Here is a 22,403-nt window from a genome sequence, read left to right on the forward strand (position 1 = left end):
AATTCTTTGTAAGTTCCATAAATAAAACTAGTTTTATTTCTCTTTCCATATCCTAGCAGTGTAGGCCTCAATGGGATCCTATGGGGGTAATATCCTGGAATATAATAATGCCAATAAAAAAAGAAAAAGTATGAGCACCACAAGACAAAACACATGCACACAAAATCAATACTCTAAATTTCAGGGCTCCTGATTGCTTGAACAACTGACAGGAAATGCACTGGTTTCAGTGTAATAATAAAAGGTCTGAAGAAATAGTTGGAAAGTATGAACACAGAAAAAAAATCACATAAAAGCAAGTGGTATTGTCTGTGTGTTGAGAGAAGCAATGAAACTGATTGTAATAAGACACCTAGTTGTATGTTTTACAAAGTAACACAAGAGTTGGAAAGGGAATGGAAAAATATGCAAATATACAATGTATAAAAAACTTACTCACTTTGAGAGTTTATTTTGTTCACGGTACAATTAAAAAGTTTTTATCAAGCTACAAATACCCGCAACCGGTTTAGGAGTTGGTTGTCCTTTAGTCATCCAAGGAAAGGAGCAATCAGTAGATGAAGTCTGGCTGATGCAGACTCCAGATAGAGCACGTCTTCAGCACTGGTTATAATTAACCACTGGACTAACTTACAACACAGTTCCTGCTTTCCTCTTCTAGATCTGGATGAAATTACCAAGGAACTGCTGTAATTCAAAGAGAAAATTCAGCTGCCAGAGCAGGAAGGTGCGGAGGAGCGGAGAGGCGGCCCCGATCGGAGACCTGCGGGGTGTGACCCCTGTGCCTGCACCGCGCTCCGCTGCCCGAGTGACAGCTCCCAGCTCCCGCCGGCTCCTCCAGCGGCAGCTCCTCCCTTCTGGCCAGATGGACAGCACAGCCCGGACCCGGGCTCGGGGGGACCCGGCTCGGGGCAGAAAGCCGCCTTTTATAGCCGGCCCGCCGGGCCGCGGCTCACACCTACACACGGCGCCGCCGAGCACAGCGCCGCTGCCGGGACCCGCGCCCCCGCCCGTCGCTGCCCATGGCGCCGCTGCCCCCGCTCCTGCTGCTGCTGCTGCTGCCCGCGGCCGGTGAGTAGAACCGGGCCCCGGGCCGGGGCTCGGCACCCACACGGTCCTGCCCGCCAGGACAGCGGCCGCGGGCTCTGCTGGATGCGGTCCCTTGGCCGGACGCGCCCGGATGGGGATGGCGGGTGGGAAGAGGGGTACACAAAGGAGTGTTAGGTCAAACACTCCCGGGAGGTGCCTGTGTTCCAGGGAGAGCAGTCCCTGTGACAGGGGGCCAGCGCTCGGGCACAGCGGGGTGGGACTCGCTCAAAGGAACCCCCGGTTTGCCGCTGCCAGCGGCGGCTGGAGCGGCCCCGACAGCCCGGCCGATGCTCAGACCGCGCCTGCACACGGCAGCGGGGCTGGAGGGGCGCACATGACTTCTGTAAAGTTCATCGGTAATGTTCAACTCCGCTAACGAAGTTCCGTGTTTCAAATCAGATTGCAGCTTGCACGTGCGGGAACAATATTTCTATAAAGTCAGTAGCTTTGCCCCTGCTCTTCTCTGGGTATTGGAGTGAGCTGACACGGAGCACGCAGCACTTGAGTTACTAAGCAGTTCAGAAGCAGGAATTGCTAGGACTGAGATCGCCTACAAAACCCTAACTGGGTTATTCTGAACAATGAATCAGTCTTCATGAATGAGTTGTGATGTGAGAATATAATTAAAGGACCCCTGCCTCACACCTTCACACAGCCAATTAGTCACTTTGCAAATATTTAATTATTTTTTTGTCTCCTACATCCTATTTATTAATCAGTGTTAAAGACTGGTTGTAACAATTCACAGTCCATTTCCTCATAGGTTTTCTGAGGTATTCATCAGTACACTATCTGATTGTACTAATTTCTCTGAAACTATATTATCGTCCCTCTTTTTCAGATAGGTATGTGGGCTGACACAAAAAAGCATCCTCTAATTTTAGGTTCCCATGGTGTCATGGTAGAACCCAATTTAACTTACAACTACATAAAATTACGTGGAACTGCAACAAATCAAAGCCTGGTTCTCACTGAGTGCTGTGGTAGCTTGGTACTCCAACCCCAGGATATTCAGGTTGGGAGCCTACTATTTGTAAACATCAATAGGCATTGTTTTAAAGTGATTAAATTAACCTCATGCTGAACCTTTGTGACAGCTGTAAGGATAAAATCCTATCTTCCAGAATAGCAATCAGCTGCCTTAAGTAAAAGATTCTCTTGCAGTTTTTTTTATACATTCCTACATAATTTGCAAACTCACCACACCAAATCTTGCAAGTAGCAGGATCCTAAAGAAAAGAGCCTCAATTAATTCCTAGCACAAATTCTGGGCACAGAACGGAGCAGGGTCTGGGGCAGGCAGCCCTGTGATTAAAGCCCATAAGGTAAGGTGCTTGCATAATGGGGCCAACTTAGGGCCCACCAAGCTCCCTGCCCCAATTCTACTTCCTGACCTCAGATTGCCCCTTTGATTCCTTCTGCATTTTGATCATCCTCCAGACTCCATCCTTTGCATGGGACAAACCCCAGAAGAACATAAAGGAAAGCAATGAAATCAGTGTTTCTGCCAGCCTGGAGTGCCCATTACAGAGCCTGGCTGCGCTCCGACAGTTCTGAGTCAGGCACCTCAGTCACCCACTCCGTGGGCAGTGAGCAGCACGGGAAATGCAATTTACCTGTTTCCCAACTGGTCCAAAGTATCAAAACAGGCAAATTTAACCTTTCAGAAAATTTACATGTGACCAGAGTTTGTGGAGATAGCATCTAAGTTGTGTGGGCAATAAAATGAGGTGAAAAAAGGCCATTCCTGATGGCTTATGAAACAAGAGGTAAAAAGATAAGCAAAAACTAAGGTTTCTATAAGGCATACAGTTATTTTTTGCAAGATTTTGAAAATGCATCAGAAAGTCTGCTTATTCCCAAGTTTCAAGTTCAGAACTACTGGAGCACTATGACTGCATAGAGATATCCCTAAAGGAAATTTTACACATATTTACCATAAAAAATGTTTCTGTACCCTCAGTCTTTGAAAGAATGCCTTAAGAATTCTTTTTAAATCCACAAAACAGCATATATACTATCATCATCATCAACATACTGATACTCTGATTGTTTCCATAACTTTGTGCATTCTCAGATGGTATTTCATTGCTTTTATTAACTCAGCTCATAAAGCTGTTGAAACAGAGTATCACATTCAGAGTATCTGTGCCATGCTGGTTTACAACTGGATGTCCAGATGCTGTAACACAAATATATTACAAGGACAAAAAGTTTATGTCCTTTGCTTTAAGACACATGGCATATTATACTTGAGCTCCTCAGGTCAGAGAGTTCCACTTCTTAAATCCCTTCTACTTGTCATGCATTTAAATCAAGGGACTGGGAATTGTCCCAAGTTAGCAAACAATTCTTTGATGAAACCAGGAATAGGATTTGGAAATTCTTATTTTCTTCTTAATGACTTGTATCTCTCCTACACCATCCTTCCCCAGTTAACAGGAACTGAGGCACAAAAATTCTTCACTTTTTTCAGAATCCCCAAGGTCACACAGAACAAACACAGCTCTGCCATTAACCATGGTTCCTCCAGACATTACTGGCTGTCTACAAGAGTAACCATTACTGACACTGAAGAGCATAACCAATTGTCACTTGTAATGCTGTGACCTTACTGCAGGGTTTTCAGCTCAGAATTTACTGAACTTGTACTGACAGTGAAGATAACACTCTCAATGCTATCATAAAACAAACCTGTTTATAACCAAATGGATGCTTCTGCTATCCAGAACCAAAACTTCCCACTAAACATACAGGTGATGTTCAGGAACAGGAGCCAGGCACAGCAGATCCTGGGCACTGTCTCAGCAAGGAAGTTCAGCGCCAACTCAGCAGTTTCGAAATGAAACTGTAATCAACTACATAGCAAGGAAGCTTTTCTTAATTCCTCAGGATATGATTGCTTTTAATCAATGGCCAAAGCTGCATGTGCAAGTTTAAACACCCTTGTTTCAACACTTCTGCCCCTAGATCACATGCCCAGAAAGCAGGAGAGACAAGATCTGGGAGTGCTCACCAGTCAGGAAAGTGATGTTACCTCAGATTCTTCCTAAAGTGGTTTTTTACCATTCTCACACACAAACCAATTGTATTTCTTACTGAGGTGATTTCATGAGGTGTTTAAATTCCACTGTTTCATGAAATTACAGGTGCCAGAGGTCACCAGCATCCCACACATTTCAAGTTACTCAAGTGTGCAGGGACCAGTATTTTTTCTGTCAGATTTTCCATTAACTGATTATAGCTAATCATATAATCTATTATGATATAATCTATTACAAAAGGTTACTCTATTATGCTATTATAATAGATTATGTGCTTATGCAGATTATATAAAAACTGCATAATCATATAGATATTTTGCAGGAAAGTAACCATCAAAGCCTTCAACAATGAAGTTTATTTTTTTTCTGCTGTCTGTCTCCATCACAGGTATTATCAATTATTAAATCTTAATGCCTTTTGGAATCTGTAACTAGTACTGCAGTTTAGGTTTATAAACTGTTCTCCCCATACCAAAATATGTAATTAGTTTAATTAATAAGAAACTCTAATAAGAAGCCTTCTAAAATGAATTTGTTTTGTAGCCATTCAGCTTCTTAAAATTTGCTGTAAATAGCTTGGAGCCTGCACTGCAAGGAGAGGCTCCCCATCACCATTGGGGTCTTTGGTGTGTTAATTCAATCTCTCAGCATGACATGAACCCCTAAAAATGTCACCCAGAGTCTCAACAGTTTTTTGCTGCTTGAGATCTCTTGCTTTAGTACTGATAGGGGATGGTTAAAATAGAGTTCCTAAAGTAAATTTTGTTCTGGAGAAATAACAGTGAGAATCACTTCAACAACAACAACAACCCCAAACAAAAGTAAACAGGAAAATAACCAAACCCCACCTTTCTCATTTCCCTGGAAAAACCTCCAAGCACCCATCTATTTCCCTGCCTTACATCCACCACACCATCCCCACCAGTTATTTGGCTGCTTTGTCTAAAAATGAGGAAAACCAAAACCCTATCATAAAGGACCTTTTCCTTCCAGTGTAAAGCACTACATTCTACAAAATAATATGGGCAAAGCTGCACATTATGTAAAAGAGAAAACACTGGAGCAGCTAATCTTAGCAACTGGGTGGGCCTGGGCCACAGAACACATGCTGGCCCTCAGCAGCTGGAAGACTGGAAATGACTGGTGTGCCATGGTTCACTGCCTCCATGTAAGCACTGCAGCTCTTCTCAGGGCTCAGTATTCTGCTCACTATGGACGGGCTCATGCAGCACGGCCCCAAAGCGTCAAAAACCAAACTGGATTATTTTCAAGTACTATCATTTATTATCAACTCTTTAAAAAACCCTAACAATCCCAATTTCATATTTGCTTTTCTTGCAGTTTCTAAGGGCGCTGTTGAAGGCCGTGTGAGAAGCCGAAGGGGGATCCTGGAGCTGGCCGGAGCCATCCGCTGCAGCACGGGGCGCTCGCCCTTCGCCTACCTGCGCTACGGCTGCTACTGCGGCCTGGGGGGAAAGGGCTGGCCCATGGACAGAGTGGACTGGTGAGACAACTGCTCATCTCAATGACTCAGTGCCCAGTGCAGATGACAAATGAAAGGACTAAAATATAAATGACCCCTATCTGACAGAGGGAATGAAGTTTAAACACAGCTCAGATTGCTAAGAAATTTTGAGGCATTCAAATTGTGTTGCTGTAGATCTACACAATCTTGCCTTTAATTCAAATTCTCATTGCATTAGTACAGGATTCACAGTACAACTGAGTTTCTTTGCTGTTGTGTTTCAGCAAAGAGTTAAATAACTGAAGTCTTGTTGGAGAAGCTTTAAAGTTCAAACATTGAAGTTATCTAAAGTAAAAACTAAAAAACAAAGGCAATAAAAAAACCTTTTGATTTTACATCTTCCATGTTATTAGTATTCAAAATAATACAGAAGAATTATGCAAAATTCAACCTGCTGAAAAATAATTCTAAAACCCAAACCTTTCCATTTAGTACTAAATCACAGCATACTGACTATCATCAATGTAACTTATAATTGAACATTAAATGACAAGAAGACGATTTTGTTGTTGTGTGGTTTGGGGTTTTAAAAAAAATTTCTATGCAGGAAATGGATTTACTGAGCTGTGTTGTTCAGCTGTTATGTACCACAGGATCTTTACACAATGATTTGTGGGGAATGACCAAGTAATTACTTAATAAGCACAGGAAAAACAGTAATTGCAAAGTGAGAGCATTAACTTTTCCTTTTGCAGACACAAGTTCCTCAGGCAACCTAAACACCATCTACCTACTACGATCTGATGGTTTTTGTCTGTCAGGAGGAGGAAAGTGAATGAGTGAGTGAGTGAATGAATGAATGAATGAATACTTTGTGGATACACCCAGTTCTTCCAGCAAGTCAAAAAGAAAGGATGTCATTAATTTGCAGCAAAAAGCTGCATCATTACAGGTCCTCTCCTTGCTTTTCTGGGCTCGCAATGATTCCACAGCAGAGACACCACACCAGCATATTTTAATGCCTTTTTTAAGCATTAAATGCCATTAATTCTTACCTGTACTGTTCAGTTTCACAATGTCAATAAAAAGCCTAAAAATTCTTTGCCAATTATGACAAGAACAATTTTGAAACAATTTTGAGCAACCTTCCACATTTTCTGATGATTATGAGCTAACAGTTCATTTTGTGGAAGGGGGCTAGGAGAAAAGCATTCTCACATGTAACTGAGAATGCTCTGAGGATTCAATTAGCTCAATGTATACCAGACATTTTTCTCATCACTTATTACATGAAAAAGTAGTAATTTTTTCCAGGTGATCTCTTAAACCATGACCCTGGTTTGGTTCCTGAGCAGGAAGTGCTTGGACACTCAGTGATGCTGAGTGTTTTATTATTCCACAGCTTAGTACCCCCACCAGCCTGTGTGACCATAGATCACCATCTCTGTTCTCTCAGGTGCTGCTTTCACCACGACTGCTGCTATGGGAGGGCAGAACAAGCAGGGTGCCAGCCCAAGACTGAAAGTTACCACTGGGAATGCAAAGACAATTCTGCTGTGTGTGGTGAGCGAGCACTTGGGAGTTTTTTGGTGTTGGGTTATTTGTTTGGTTGGTTGTTTCTTAATTCTACTAATTATCTCTTTAGAAAGGTATTTTCTTAATTAACTGTAAAACTCTTAGTTTACCATCCTTCCTTTTGTAACTTTTTTTGCCAGGATACACTGTGCCTCCAGAAAGCACAGCTAAACCAATCAACTGAATGCAGTTTCTTTTTCTTAATCCTCCCTCTGACTGACATAAGCAAACAAAACTGAGAGCTAGAAGCATCTATTACCTTTTCAGAAAACACAACCACAACCATCCTTTTACTCAGCATTTACATTTGCTGAGGAACCCATGTCATGCTACTCCCTGCAAGGCTCCAGCTGGAGAGCAACTACAAACAGGAGATAGGAAAATTGTAACAGTTTAAAAAGGATGTTTTCCCTTCTCAGCAGAAAACATTCCCCACTATTTGTAAGTTTATAAAGGACATGGCTTTGGCATATTTATCCCTGATCAGTTGCACTGATGGCTGCAATTTATGAATGAATTGATAATTACAGGTTACAGTTTCAAACAATGAGGTAATAAAATATTTGATGAGTATGTTTATTTCTGGAAGTTAAATTAACAAATACTAATTTGAAAATATCTACATAAAACAAGTGTACAAATTGCAGCAGATTGCCAACCACATCCTGATAAATTTTGTTGGATTGTTCCAAAATATACTTGCCATGCTGAGGTAAGGGAAGGACAAAGAAATCACAAAGAAAGAAAAATCCCAAGAAATGATTAACAGGAAAAAGCAGCTTTTCTTTTGCATTATTTGTTCATAACTCCCAAAGTTTTAGCAAATGCTTTCCAATATACTCAAAGACTCATTGAAACTGTAGAAGCCCCCAATATTTACAGGGTTTTTTCTTGCTACATTTTTATATTGGTTTTTTGTTTGTGCACTGTTTGGGATTTTCGTTGCTTGTTTTGTTTTAAAAATCAGATGCTCAGTCAGTTACTTTACATATAATTTTATGCTTCTACTTAGAATGCAAATGAGCTTAAAAATTGGTTATTATTTGCACTACAGAAATGCAAAACCCCTTACATAAACTTGTTTAAACCAAGTCTGAGTTTCTGACTACCATGGTTTAAAGGCAACAGTTGGCCATTAACAGAGAACATAAAACCCTCTCATTTCATAATCAATTTAGAATTTGCCTGACCTGAAAACAAATGAAAGTTTGGACATTACTTCCTTTCCTCCTTCATATTCAATCTTTACTTTGCCCAAGTGTCTGCCTCATTCAGAATCTCTACTTGCTCAAATCTTCCCCTGCCCCAGATGGATGAAACATCTCTTACCCTAATTAATCACATCATAGTCCACCCTTATTGGGCTGTAAAGATTTTGCTCCTGACAATATTCAAAATACTGGCCAAGATATCAGGCAATGTGTCAGGAAACCAAACTCTGGAGCAATACCAGGAGAAGAACAGAAGAAGAAATAGTTCTCAGTTAACATGTTTTCATTTTTTATCCTATCATGTTGTTCATGCTACCTGTGCTACTGAGTAGCTAGCTGCAGCATAAACACATTTACATTAAGAATACTTCTCTTTCATGGCAGAATTTGAGTTCATTCACAAAACTGAACACTTGTTCTGCTCCTGGACAAATCTCAAGCAGTGATTTGGCTAAGCTTTTAAAATGGTAAACACTCAGACAAAATGTAATCAAGGATTCTTCAGTTTACAGACAGTTAGAGAGAGAAAAAAACCACACACTTCTGGGCTGGCACACGGAACCCAAAATACATTGCTGTAGAAGAAAATGTTCATGCCAAGAAGAAACACTCATGCCAAGAAATCTGTTAAGTTACAACACTACAATTATAAAACAAACATGGCAAGACATGGATTAATCACACAAACACAGTTTTCCTAACTTCTTACTGAACCCCTTAATAAAAAAGGTGGGCAGCTTAGGCTGGACATGGAACACCTCTGCATGCCATGCATATATCCCATGTATTATTTTTAATGCTATGTCTTAGAGTAGATTATAAAGGGTATGTGAATGGAATATCTTCCCAAAATCAAGTTTCACTAGAGCAAGAGGAAAGGCAGGGAGGATCCCATACCACCTTCTAAAGAGAGATCAATTATCAGAGTTCCTTTATTAAAAAACTCTAAGAAGAGTATTTAGACTTTATCTGGCTGTTGTATTTTCACCTGCCAAGATCAGTGATTGGTGACTGATGCACAGCTTCTCAGTTCCTATTGCACTTGAAATGTAAGGCATTTGTACAGCAAATATGGAACATGAGGGAGCAATTCTTGGTATTCCATTGGGGATTTTTAATTTCTTCAGACTAATATCAAACTCACTGTGTTTTCTTTCAGACTCACTAGAAGACAAATGTCAAAAAATGGCATGTGAATGTGACCGTGAAGCTGCCAAATGTTTTTCTAAAGCTCCCTACCACAGAAAATACCTTTTGTGGCCAGACTTTTTGTGTGGTGAGATTCAGCCTTTGTGCAGGTATCAGATACATGACTCTTGAATATATTTAAATCTAAAATGACTTTTTTTTTGGCCACAGTAATGACAGGAAATGATTTTCCCCTTTCTTGATACTCCTTCATTCCATCTCAGCCTCTCCACCTCAAAATGGGCAAAGTAAACATTTTTCCTGTTATTTACTTTCTCCCATGCACTTATTATTGACTAAATAGAAATCTGAGTTTATCAGCTTAAGGAGTAACTGACAATGTTAATTTTTGTTTAATTCAGATTCACAGATTTTTCAGATTGATAATATCATTCACTATGAACTTTTTATCCCCCCTCCACTGGCTATAAGATACAAATCAAACTTCTCCACTACACTAACAAATCTTAGCATTTGTTAACTTTGAACTGACTGGAAAAAGTTCATGAAGTGACAGTGTCAGCACAAAGAGCCCTCTCATCTACATTAAACACTTGATACAAAGACTAATTGAAGTGTTGAATTTCATTCACCTGGAGTAATGCTACCTGCATTGAAGAATCATATAATTGGGTTTTTTCTAGCAATTACTTTTTAAAATGAGTTTTTTAAACAGCTGATTATTTGATAAGGCTCAGACTCCTTACTCTATGTACACCCTGAATTTCCTGCAAGCACAGGGAGGAATTCTACCCTTAGAACTTTAGAGCCAGATTTAAAAAAGCAAATGCAAACCATCACCAAAACAGAAACATGAAAAAAATGCAGAAGTTGTTGGGACCAAGGGGCTTTCACACAAGTGTTTGATCCTGCACAGCAAGAGTTTATGAAGCTCAGAAGTATACACGCCTCATCAGGGAGTAAAGCTGGTTTTAGCTAGGGTCACTTCACAGATCATTTTAACCCTCTGGGAAGAGAAATCAGTACCCTGAACTGATGAATAATACACTGGTTTGTACCTGCTGATTTGAAGAGTTATAGATCCAGGAATGTTTTATGTCTGCTTTCACCCACCTCAACTTACTCAAAGATGCAGGGCTAAAGAACAGGTTTGCACAAGTCAAAGCTAATGACATGTACTTCAATATTAAAAGAAACAAATAAAATCAAAACCCAAACAAAAATCAAAACCCAAATTCTCTATAGGAATAGTGAAGATTTCAAGAGTGATCTTTAATCATGAAAAATATTCATAGGTAAATTTAGTTCACATTACTGACACAAATGAAATAAACAAAACAACAAACCAATGCAGACTGCAAGGGGACAAAGTTCTTGAAAAGAAATCTTACCTTTTGATTCAGTCAAAGGAACATACATTAACAAATGTCAATCCTGCTTACACAAATAACTTTCCAGTCAATATTTGCTCACAGACAGAGATACACACATTATATTGCCATAAGTAATTACAGTGTCAGGTCACTTTTCCAAAATAATCCTTTTTAAGAGATATTTAAGAATTAGCAACAGAATTCAAGAAGAGAGAATGAAAGGAGCTATTGATGAAGTCTAACTGAGCTGAATAAAAAATTTCCATGGTAATTATCACATTTTCCAAGATACAGGAAAATTCAAGTAGCCTTTGCCTTCAGCTGCAGGAATTTTGGAACAAACTCTACCATGAAACTCTAGGGCAGTTACAATGCTACAGGAGACTGAGATAAATGAAGTTCTTTCAACATCAAGCCTATCCAGGAAGGGCATTCCTTTGGCAAACTGAAGTTGAGGAACACACTGCTGGTATGAAATGCTAAGTTTAAAAAGAAAAAGAAAGAAATCACTGTAGCAGTGCAGAAGACACTGACTTTAAGGCAGGCTCAAAAATACACAGAATGCTCAGGACAGAATAGAGAAATTTATCTGGTACAAATAGGGTGAGATGACTGTATGAGTTTTACATGGCTATACAGGAATGTGCTTTTTTTTCCCAACAGAAAATTCATTTTTCCTTCATCCTCCAATTTGGAATCAGCTGGTTTAAGAGTAACTTATCTTAAAGCTTTTTCACATGTTTAAAATAACATAATCCATGATTTTCACTGCCACGTACATAAAGAAGAAAAGCAAAGTTTATTCAAAATGTCCATTTTAGAAGCTAAACAGCTCAAGAGTTCCAATGCCAATCATTGCACTTGTGTCTCCAGACGTCTTATCTCTGTAACCACAAGATCAATGTTTATAACTGGGTTAAAATACAAGGCCCAGTAAAACAAACAATTGCAGACAAACTGAGGAATAAAAGGCCAAAAAATGGCAACAAAAAGTCCCTGGGTTGAGACTTTCCAGAAATGTCTCCACATTCTGTGAGGAATAGTCCTGTGAAAAAGGAAAGGGAAAGGCTTAGAGGAACTTTCTGGTTTGTTTTCACCCAGAAAACCTAACACGTGCTACAGCTTTGCATTACCTAGCCCTTCCTCGGGTACCTGCAAAACACCATTTTGCACTCCAGGAAAAGCTTTCCTAGAACCCAGCAGCAGCAGATCTGAAGAGGAAGCACGGTCAGTGCACTTGGACCGCAAAGCCCGGCAGGTTCCAGTGCCCACCACAGCTCAGCCCAGCCAGTTCCAGTGCCCACCAAGCTCAGCCCAGCCCGTTCCAGTGCCCAGCACAGCTCAGCCCAGCCCGTTCCAGTGCCCAGCACAGCTCAGCCCAGCCCGTTCCAGTGCCCAGCACAGCTCAGCCCGGCAGGTTCCAGTGCCCAGCACAGCTCAGCCCAGCCCGTTCCAGTGCCCACCAAGCTCAGCCCAGCAGGTTCCAGTGCCCACCATGCTCAGCCGCAGGTTCCAGTGCCCACTAAGCTCAGCCTGGCAGGTTCCAGTGCCCATTAAGCTCAGCCCAGCAGGTTCCAGTGCCCACTAAGCTCAGCCTGCAGGTTCCAGTGCCCACTAGCTCAGCCCGGCAGGTTCCAGTGCCCAGCACAGCTCAGCCCAGCCCGTTCCAGTGCCCAGCACAGCCCAGCCGGTTCCAGTGCCCAGCACAGCTCAGCCTCAGGCTCCCCTGCTCCCTGCGCTGTTCCGGGCACGCTCTGCCCTCTATCGGCTCCCAAAGGGAAAACCCAGTACACACCAAAACAAAAATTTCTCCCATACCAATTCCAAAGATCACACCAACTACGAATAGTAATATGCTTGAATTAAGACTGAGGTAGGAACAGAAAACAGAAATTCTGATAAATTATCAGAATTAGTATCAGTATAAGTGAACTTATTTCTGATTCTGAGGACTCATCCCATAATAACTACACTCTATCATGACTAAATTCTGATGTATTTAGTTCTCAGCTGACAGCTAATACCAGGCACCATAAGAGCAGTTCTCAAGGTAAGGTTTCATATCTCCCAGTGGTTAAGAACATGCTTTTTGCTGTTTCCACATTTGCTACATCTGATGAGAAAAACCACCTCTAAGAAACCCTTGGAAGCATACACAGAAATAAAGATATTCAAGAGCAAGCAGCAGCAAATGTGGGAATGCAGATTCTCATGTTATTAACCTCAGATTTTGGGTTAGACACTCATTCCAGTGAACAACTGGGAAATTGTAAGGCTGTTACTTTCTAAGGCCTTGTACTTCCCACCCTCTTCCACAAGCTTTGTAAGACTTACTTCAATTCTCTTCTTGACCACAGCCTCCAAAAGGAGAATAATTCCAGAACAGAGAGCAACATGGCATTTACAATTATAAATCTTGAGGTCCAGTAATGCACATCTAGCCAATCCCAAGCAAATTCAGCTATCAGCTGGTATGGCAAAAATAAATACTTTACAGTGAATTCTCTCCACTGCCTCCAAGAAGGATCTTTAAGGTCCTGTAAATTAGGATAAAGAGACTGTTAATCAATTTTCTATTAAACTTACTTACTACTGGCTTATTTCTACTAGTCTTTTATTGAAAAGCTGGGGGTTTTACACACTGAAAGCAGTAATTCATTATACTTGCTAGTAGGTAATACTGTAATGCAATAATTTCCATTAGATTAGAACATCACTTTCTGGAGTCATGTGAGGTTCAGAAGAATCAGTTTCACACATTTAAAGTCTTAAAAGCCTAAAATCAATCTTATTAAAGGTAACGGCTGCAACACTTTTATTGTATGATTGCATACAATAAAATCAAAGAACCACTGTAGATCTGCTGTTTTTAAAGTCATAGTGTAGAGATGAAATTATGAATAATTACATCATGTGTTTTTATGCTGCTAGTCTTAAAATGCTTATAACTAAAGCAAGCAGCATATCTGATGTTTTGAATACTTACAAGTAGTTTTGTGACAGTATCTTCATACTTGTCTTCTTGCATAGGACAAATTGTGTGGATGAAAGGTAGGAAAGCTTCTGTGTAATCAAACAGATATAGGTATAACATACTGAGTCTTGGAGAACTCTTCAGTGCATACAGAAGAAAGAGTGATTTTCCTGGGTTTACGGCCTAAAAGATATCAAATTATTAAGTTTCAATCAGTAAAAAAATAATATGAAAGGGACATGCCACTTCTTAGATTTTCTGACAAACAGTTTTTGAAGGTTTTTTTTCCAATACAACAGGTCACTTAAACTGAGCAGTTTTTACACAGGTAACTTTAACTACTTTAACACTCCTCCTGGTTTTAAGAGAATCTTCTTTTAAGGGTATTACTTTAAAAATTATTAATATACATGACATGACACACTTTTATATAAAATTTACCTTATATTCCCAAAGGTTCTGTGGTGGTTTAACACCTAAAGTTTTCACACATTCCAGCTCCGCTGTAAGAGCTCTCCTGTGGTTACTGTTCTCTATGCTGTAAGGCTCTTTGGTGAAATCCTCTTCAGTCAGTGTTAGGAGGAGTCTACAAAAGCAGAAGAATTAAGAAGGTAAACAGTGTCTATTCACCAAAAAAGATGACTAACAAATATACACAGCTGCACACTGAAACAATAGGCTACTGATACAAGGTAGCACCTTTTGGGTTAAAGAATCAGAGAATACTTTGGGTTGGCCAACTTTAAAAGATCATCATTACATTGCCTATCAAGTGTTCTATGCCAACTGCATCTCAGAACCTGGGTTTTAAATTTCCTCCTTTTCCAGTTTCCTCTTGCCTGCTTTCAGTATGGCTCTTGGGTGGAATACATATGCATAGAGCACATGCACATTTCCACAAGAAAGGAAAGGTGCAAGGGGTGGATAATACATCAGCAGAGTTTTACTCTTGTTATCATTTCAGTCTGCATTGTCAGCATTTTAACAAGTTCTTAGAAAATTTTCAGGTAGCTTGCTAAGTATCTACTACTACAAGTTTTCAACAGCAACTGCTAAAATTTCTTCTGAAATTTCTTTTGATACATCAACAGAATATTCCCACAATCTATGTCACACAGTATGATCATTTCACAATAAGCCACCCCTAATGAATCTGTCACAGTCCAATCACATAATAGCTGTCCTTGACCTCACCTGCCATTTACTTTCTCCAGTAAAAATCCTTCTTTGTAATGTGAAGCCCATGGGCCCAGCTGCTCCAGCCACAGTATCACTTCCTCAGCAGTCCACTTAGCAACAGGCTTGTGGACAAGAAGATCATCTTCAAATTCTCTGCTACTCCAGTGATAGCCAAGTAGAACTACCTACAGGCAGATTACAAATATAAATAAAGATCCTTTACTTGCAAAGCAAATACATGAATGATATAAATAAACACACAATAAGAGGCTCCACACGTAGAGTCCTCCATTTCATGGAGACTAGAACATTCAGGTTTTAAGAAAGTATTTAATTTTCCATTTGCTGTTCACTGCAGTTGTAGCTCCTGACAGACAGCTCTGAAGGCCACTTTACTTACTCTGCCCAGCTGGAGTCTCTTCTGTGCTGACAATGTTTTTACTGTGCATGTAATTTAAGAATATTTGATTGTATGCTTAAGGGAGCAAATAAGGAAAACCAACCAGATGAAACTTACTGCTACACAAGTTAAAGCTGTCAGAACACCTGAGAAAAACCCTCCTCGAGGATTAATTCTTCCTGTGTTTGGAACTGTAGGCATCTGGTCATTCCCATGCTTTTGGAAAGTTGCTAAGCTGCGTGCTACATCACTGTTCTGTTCAATATCTTCTTTTCTTTGTTCAATGGCATCAGAAAATAGCTTTTCAATAACATCCCTGATAGGAAAAATATTTGTCATTATACTGTAACCATTGAGGCTTAATATTCAGAAAATAAAGTAATTTTTGGATTTTTGTTTTTCAGCCTTTACTAAAGACTTAAAAGCAAGAAAAAAATAGTTATTTAAGCTTAGTTAACTTAGAATTTTATCAATCACTGCCAAAAAACCATTTTCCTTAGCTTCTAAAGCTAAAATATCACATAACTCCCAAGTTATTTCTTATATAAAATTAGAATTCTGTGTGCCACTGGCAAGCCTCAATTATTAAAAAATGCTAAACAAAAGACAAAATAAAAGCCTACCATCTACTTATTTAAACATTATTAACCCCAGATAAAGTATTATTAACAAAACAACTTGTGAGTAATTCAAGACAGCAAGTAGATGTTTTTAGTTTTGTTCTGCAGTATGATCACACTTCTTCCAATAGATAATTCCTATTATAGAAATTACTATACAATTATCCAAGATCCATCTAACTCAGAATTATCAGAAAACAACCAGCTATATTAGAAGACTGAGGATCCCACCTCTCCATCTCCCGAAAAATGTAGCAGGGAAGGGGAAAGCCCTCCCCAAAACAAACCTGAACAAAACCAACCAACCCCACCCCTTAATTCCATGTGCTTGAACAGTTCATTACAAGTGCACAATCTGAAAGTCTTTAGGATTTAAATTTCTTTGTGACAGTTCAGATTACCAATTATCTGTATCTGCAGCAAACTCAAGAAACCAGACAGCTAATTTCTGTGGTTTCATTGATGTAAAAAAGACATTCACAAAACAGTTCCCTCACCTGAGGAGGATGTTGACTTTGGGGAATCCTTCCCATTTTTCTCTGCATTCCGGGCATTCATTCTTCTTGGACGACACCCACCACAAGGCCAGGCAATGCCTGCAGAAGCTGTGCCCGCAGTTCAGGGTGGTGGGGTTGATCAGGATGTCGTAGCAGCAGTGGCACAGGAACTCACTGACCGATATCTGCCGGCCCAGGCCAGGAGCAGCACTCGGCTCAACTTCTGCCCTCTCTGTTTCCCCTCGTAAAGTCTCGCCTTCTTCCATTTTCCTTTATGCCTTACACAAACAGAAAGCTCTCTTAGATCTTCAAAGCAGATAAGGCACTACTTCTGCAAAGCAACATGAAAACAGCAATTACAGAAGTTTAGAATTGTGAGCAATGTGATTTATCATTGCACCGCTTTTGACACTCAAATGATTTTAAATTTTTTAAGTAACTCAGCCCTCCCCAAAATGAAACATGATCTACTTTTTCAACAATATATTCATTGCCAACTACAATCAAAAGCAGATTCCAGATGTAAATAGCTGGGCTCAATCTCCCTATGTTTTCTTCCCCCATGCTATAAAATACATGAAAGGGAAACAAAACAAAATAATTCACTATGATTCACATGACTTTTGACTGTAGCCTTAGTCAAGGTTTTAGTAAAAGAAACCAGTCAAATAAAACATAATTAAAAACTATAATCAGCAGATACAAAAATAAAATACCAGTATAATGTAATGATCTAATTCACTTTATCCCTCTTCTTTCAGGGCATATGGAATAAAACATTACTAACAGAGGTCAATGCTAGACATTGCTGGGCAATGTTAAAAAAAAAAAAGTTTGATCCACCAAGTCACATGCTTCAGAATCATAAGGGATTGATCTGCACACCTTGTCAGCCAAGGTCTAAACTCCACATTAACTTCACTTGTAGTTACTTTGTTAACATTACAGAAAATGCACAGATAAGAGTTTAAGACGGTTGCAAGTTTACAGAAAATATATTTGCTTGATGTTCCTACTCCATTCTCTTAGTCAGCAGTATATTTCTTAAGAAAAACACTGATCCAGTTCACTCATCACTCATGATATGTTAGAGGATACCAAGAACTAGACAATTTTCTCCTCAGACACTACCAATCCAAAACATGATTACACTCTCCACCTTGTGGCTCCTGCTTACCACTAAATTACCAACTTGTCAGCCAGATCAAGCACGGAGAGGTAAACACGCAAGCAGGTAAAAAACAGAAATTACGAAAAAAGCACAAGTTCAAAACAGAAACCGATAGTGAAATTAGAATCCTTCGACTTCCAAACCTGTATTTCCATGGCAAAGCACAGGCTGTTTGCTTTCTAAAACCTGAAACAGCACTTGTAAGAGGAGAAATAAAGCCAAGATTTTGCCCTTAAAAACATTCTTTCAGTTTTCCTGAAAGAGGCATGAGAATTTCTGTGGAAAATACAGGAAAAAGATTTCACCGCTCAGTCTGCGCCAAGTAAGAGGCAGCAGCAGAATGATTCCCAGCTCCTCTCCTGTTCTCTTCCAGCTCCAGTTTCCTGCACCCCGCGCTGCTTCTTCAGGCACAGCACTGCGGGTCCGGGCCCGCGGCGTTTCCCGGTCGGACCGGCGGGGGCGGCCCCAGCCCGATGCCCTGTACACGCTCGGGCCCCGCGGCGCTCCAGCTGCAGCCCCGGGCCGAGCAGGGGCCGGGCCCGCGGCGTTTCCCGGCGGGGGCGGCCCCAGCCCGATGCTGGGCACACGCTCGGGCCCCGCGGCGCCCCGGCTGCAGCCCCGGGCCGAGCAGGGGCCGGGCCCGCCCAGCCGCTTCCGCCCCGGAGCACGGCGGCAGCGCCGCTCCTCCCTCAGCACGGCCGCCGGCCCACACCGCCGCCGCTCGCCTTCCATTGCAAGCGTTATCACCGGACGTGGGCACTGCTACACTCCCATTTCTGGGAATACACACACTGCTGTATTCGTGAGAACTGAGGCACGCTTGCTTACGGTACAGTAGGCACCCAGGCAGCATTCCTTCGCAGAAACTATTCAGGGTTGATTTTACAGTGGAGATTCGAGGTGTGATCTTAGCAGTACTTCAGGTGCTAGTTTCACCGCAGCGCTAACGCATCGTGCACAGACACTATTCTTACCGCATAAGAGTCAGTCCACACATGCACAATTACCTCCATCAGTCTCTGTTCCCTTACTGAAATTCTTTTGGCTAGTCCAAGAAAATTTGATTCACTCTCTACAACACCCTGACAGGAGGTTGTAGCCAGGTGGGGATGGGCCTCTTCTCCCAGGGAACGAGTGACAGGACTCAGCTTTACTCTGCACCAGGGCAGGCTTAGGCTGGCCATTAGGAAAGGGTATCAGACACTGGAATGGGCTGCGCAGGGAGCTGGGGGAATCACCGTCCCTGGAGGCGTTTAAGGACCGGACAAAGCTCTGAGTGCCACGGTATAAATGATATGGTGCTGTTTGTCACACGTGGGACTCAGTGATCCCAGAGGGTTTTTCCAACCTAATTGATTCTGAGATGTACTTTTTCAACTGTCAAAAGTGACATTTTAAGATTTTGTTTCAGTTTGATACAAACGACAAGTCCAGTTCAAATGACATTTAATTATTCCAGCCTATTTCAAGAAAGAAAATAGTCTCTCATTGTTTTCTCTTTCATATTATCTAGTTTTTTTCCAGAGAACCAATCAACAGATCTTTAAACTACTCTAGCATGAAGGAATTCAAGCTCCTCTAGATCTGAGGAAGTGCATCTAGATCTACCTTGGTATGCAAGGTGAAAATGCAGCCCAGAATACTTGTTCTAGTTTTTTACTACTTTTTTGTGGCTTTTCACTTAGTTTCACATTCAATGTTCAGTAAAGTAAAAGAGCATACAAGTGTTTGATAGTCTGTGCAGCAGACTTGAATGATGTGAAAACATGGTCTTTCTGTTCCAGTTAATAAAACTTTTGACATATAAAAGGCCATGGAATCTTGAACCAACTGCTTGCATTGCGCTCTCATTTTTAGGTGCTCCTTCTGCTTACATAACAATGCATACCTGTTGAAGTAAGAAATGTCTAATCTGTAAGACATAGTACTTCAACTCCTATTGAAGTACTTAATTGCAGTACCTTGCTGTTTGACTCACAGTTTATTTTGTGGGTGAGGGAAGCAAAGAGTTCCCAGATTTGTCAGCTACTTGTGGGAAAATGTCAGGCTTCTAAAACAGCTGTCAAACACTTTAAAGTGTCATAAGCACTTTAATTTAAAAGTGCAGAAATGCATCTTAAAAAACTGAGGAGTAACATAAAAATTTTAGGCTTCAGCCAATTTACTGCAAAATAAAAACTTCTCTGCCATTTTAACTAACATCTTACTGGGAGTCATTTAATCATACTAGATGAATTGCTGGGAATGTCTGTTGAATAAATTGCTTATACTAAAAAGGCAAAGCTTAATATTGAAGAATCTTTAAAAGCTCTCTCCACTACATCCTGCATAATTATTTCTCTTTTTCTGTATGCAGAAATTGCCCTGCACAATTTGTGGAGAATTTTTCATTTGTTTCCATTATGCCAGAATTCTGGAAAAGATGCTTTACGAGCCGTGTGAACTCCAGCCCTGCAGCACAACCTCTGAACTCTTCTGCGGCCCGTGCCCACAGCTCCTGCCCCGTGTCCCTGCGCAGCACCTGCTCTCCGGGGCAGCTCTTCGTGGCACGGCGCTGCTGCGGGCCCATCCTGCTGCTCTTCTGCAGCGAACTCTCAAAGCGCCGTTTCTAAAGGAAAACGCTCCTTCTGTAACACGGCACGGCCTCCAGTTCCCCTGGAATTGTCATCATTAAGGCACCGTCGCTAGCAGTTCTCCACCGTCCTCCCGGTGTCTCCTAGGCAGAGTCCCATGCCTTCCTCCTGGCTGCTGCTAGTTTCGTATTTCTGGCTTTGGGGGCGAGGCCCACATCCGTGACATTTCACCACAGAACCGCGGCTGGTGTAAGACTTCCTTCTCCCCGGCAGCCGTGCTGCAGCCGCTCCGGTCGTGCGGCCCGCTCGGAGCACAAGGCAAGCTGCTGAAGGCGCCGAGCCCACGGGCGCTCAGGGCGGTGCGGCCCTGAGGGCTCCGCCCCGGTAGGAAATGGCGGCGGCCCGGGCTCACGTGCGCGCTCACGTGCGGCGCGCGGGGCGGCCCCGGAAGCGCTCGGCGGCGGCGGCGGGCGGTGCCGGGCGGTGCCGGGCCGAGCTCCGGCGGGCGGGGGCGCGGGATGGAGGTGATCAGGAGCAGTGAGTGACAACCCGGCCCTGCGTCCCCGTTCTGTGCCGCTGGCGCTATGCTGTCCCGGTGTCCCGGTGTCCCTGCCCTGGGCTGGCGGCCGCTCCGGCCTCAGCCTCTCCTTCATGGCGAAGGGGTCCCCATTGCCCCGCTCACCCATGAGGCGCAGCCCTGGGCGGGGAGGCGCGGCCCCGAGGCTGAGGGGGTGGCGGGCAGGCCCTGAGGGGCGCCGGGCTGCCGGAGGACGTCGTTTGTAGTCTCAAGTGTGTTTTAACCCTTTACCCGCAGATTTTAAGGATAATCTAAACAAAGTGTACGAAGCCATTGAAGAGTCGGACTTCCTGGCCATCGATGGAGAGTTTTCAGGTACAGTTGCACCTGTTTTGTCATTGTGGACTGTTGGCAATCTCTGAGGGGAGGTGGTTTCACCCCGGTGCCCGAGTTCGCTCCTGTGGTGTGTCTCAGTTGGCTTGAAAAAGCTAAAGCTGAGCTACCACAAAGTGATTAAACCACCTGTTACACGTGCAGTAGCAAGGCTTTGGTCAGATACATGTCCTACTTGTACTCCCACAGAAATCTTTCAACATGACAACTGATAGTTGTTGCAGCTCAAGGTAAAAACCCCAGAAGGTTTTATGTGTGCCATGAAAGCACACATTGGGATAAGTGAGGGAGATCCTGCAAGTGTTTGGACACGGAAAGGCAGCGCTAAGAACGTGCGTGCTTGTGAAACCCTGAGGGTATGTGCAGCAGAGAGATGCTTCAGTCGGTACTTCGCTTTTGGGATGCAGAGTTCTGCTCATTGATGAGACTAGGTCATGTTACATGTGGTGGTTGTGGAAGTACAGTTGTTGCATAGTGCTAAAGGTGACTAAGTTATTCAATAAGTCTCTGGGTAGCACTCTTCCCATTTTTAGTTTGGCTTTGATCCTGCATTGTGTTGTGAAGCCCATTTACATTAGGGTACTGGTCTTGGCTGCTACTGGCATATTGAATAGGAACCAGAATACAGAGCTTTTGCAGAAGAGTTTTAATTCTAGAATACCCCTATTAAAATTAGTGGCTTATTGCAGTAGTATTTTTCTCAAATTAAATAATTGTAATACATTTAAGTGAAAGCAATTGCCAGTTGTTGCATTTCTTTGCTGTAGTTAATTTTGAAAAGCTTACCCAAAGCAAAATATGTTCTGCTTTTTCAGGGATCAGTGATGGGCCTTCAGTTAGTACATTAACAAATGGCTTTGACACTCCAGAAGAAAGGTATCAGAAACTTAAAAAGGTAAAGTCTTTACATGGACTAAAATGGAAACTGAAGCTGCTGCTGGTGCAGCATCTTGTTTGTGTGACCAACAGGAGGAAAGAGAGATGGAACTTCCCTCAGTTCTTGTCTCTTTGTGGAATGGAACTGCATCCTAAAGTTATCTTGAGCCAATAGTAAGATGATTAAATGGGGATGAAAACTAACAGAAAAACTCTGGTGTGTCTACTTTCAAATTACCAGTAAAACAAACATTAGTTAAGAAGATTCACTTTATTTTGAAATGGAGAGAAATCATA

At 41.9% G+C, this 22,403-nt stretch overlaps 3 protein-coding genes across 9 annotated transcripts in view; 2 read left to right on the top strand and 1 right to left on the bottom strand.

The window, feature by feature from the left end:
- The first annotated feature begins 876 nt into the window (after positions 1-876).
- PLA2G10 (phospholipase A2 group X) lies at positions 877-10,137 on the top strand. The gene is made up of 4 exons (XM_064725538.1): positions 877-1,071; positions 5,475-5,637; positions 7,055-7,161; positions 9,544-10,137. Exons 1-4 carry the CDS (start codon positions 1,023-1,025, stop codon positions 9,702-9,704), a joined length of 480 nt encoding a protein of 159 aa, XP_064581608.1. The 5' UTR covers positions 877-1,022; the 3' UTR covers positions 9,705-10,137.
- A 648-nt stretch (positions 10,138-10,785) lies between these two features.
- Positions 10,786-20,625, bottom strand: BFAR (bifunctional apoptosis regulator). 4 transcript variants are annotated; one of them, XM_064725535.1, is made up of 8 exons: positions 20,269-20,625; positions 16,577-16,907; positions 15,577-15,775; positions 15,075-15,244; positions 14,322-14,466; positions 13,893-14,063; positions 13,241-13,443; positions 10,786-11,951 (listed from the first exon to the last, which is right to left on the bottom strand). In XM_064725535.1, the coding sequence occupies exons 2-8, from the start codon at positions 16,840-16,842 to the stop codon at positions 11,759-11,761; spliced, it is 1,347 nt and encodes a 448-aa protein (XP_064581605.1). In that variant the 5' UTR covers positions 16,843-16,907; positions 20,269-20,625; the 3' UTR covers positions 10,786-11,758. The 4 variants fall into 4 exon arrangements, with proteins under 4 accessions (XP_064581605.1, XP_064581607.1, XP_064581604.1 ...); XM_064725537.1 differs by having other exon boundaries at positions 11,610-11,951; positions 16,577-16,854; positions 20,269-20,406; XM_064725534.1 differs by lacking the exon at positions 20,269-20,625 and adding an exon at positions 18,053-18,192 and having other exon boundaries at positions 11,610-11,951.
- Positions 20,626-22,403, top strand: part of PARN (poly(A)-specific ribonuclease) — a 40,408-nt gene continuing 38,630 nt past the window's right edge. Inside the window, exons 1-3 of one of the 4 annotated variants that reach the window (XM_064725532.1) lie at positions 20,626-20,704; positions 21,135-21,212; positions 22,046-22,125. Coding sequence is in view for 1 of the 4 variants with exons in the window: in XM_064725530.1 (XP_064581600.1) it covers positions 20,839-20,857; positions 21,135-21,212; positions 22,046-22,125 (177 nt within the window). In the remaining 3 variants the exon portion in view is untranslated. Of the gene's footprint in view, positions 20,705-20,728; positions 20,858-21,103; positions 21,213-22,045; positions 22,126-22,403 lie in introns of those variants that run through there. The other 3 variants (XM_064725530.1, XM_064725533.1, XM_064725531.1) reach the window with 3 other exon arrangements.

The sequence above is a fragment of the Zonotrichia leucophrys genome, chromosome 14, assembly GCF_028769735.1.
Source record: "Zonotrichia leucophrys gambelii isolate GWCS_2022_RI chromosome 14, RI_Zleu_2.0, whole genome shotgun sequence".
Taxonomy (NCBI): Eukaryota; Metazoa; Chordata; class Aves; order Passeriformes; family Passerellidae; genus Zonotrichia; species Zonotrichia leucophrys.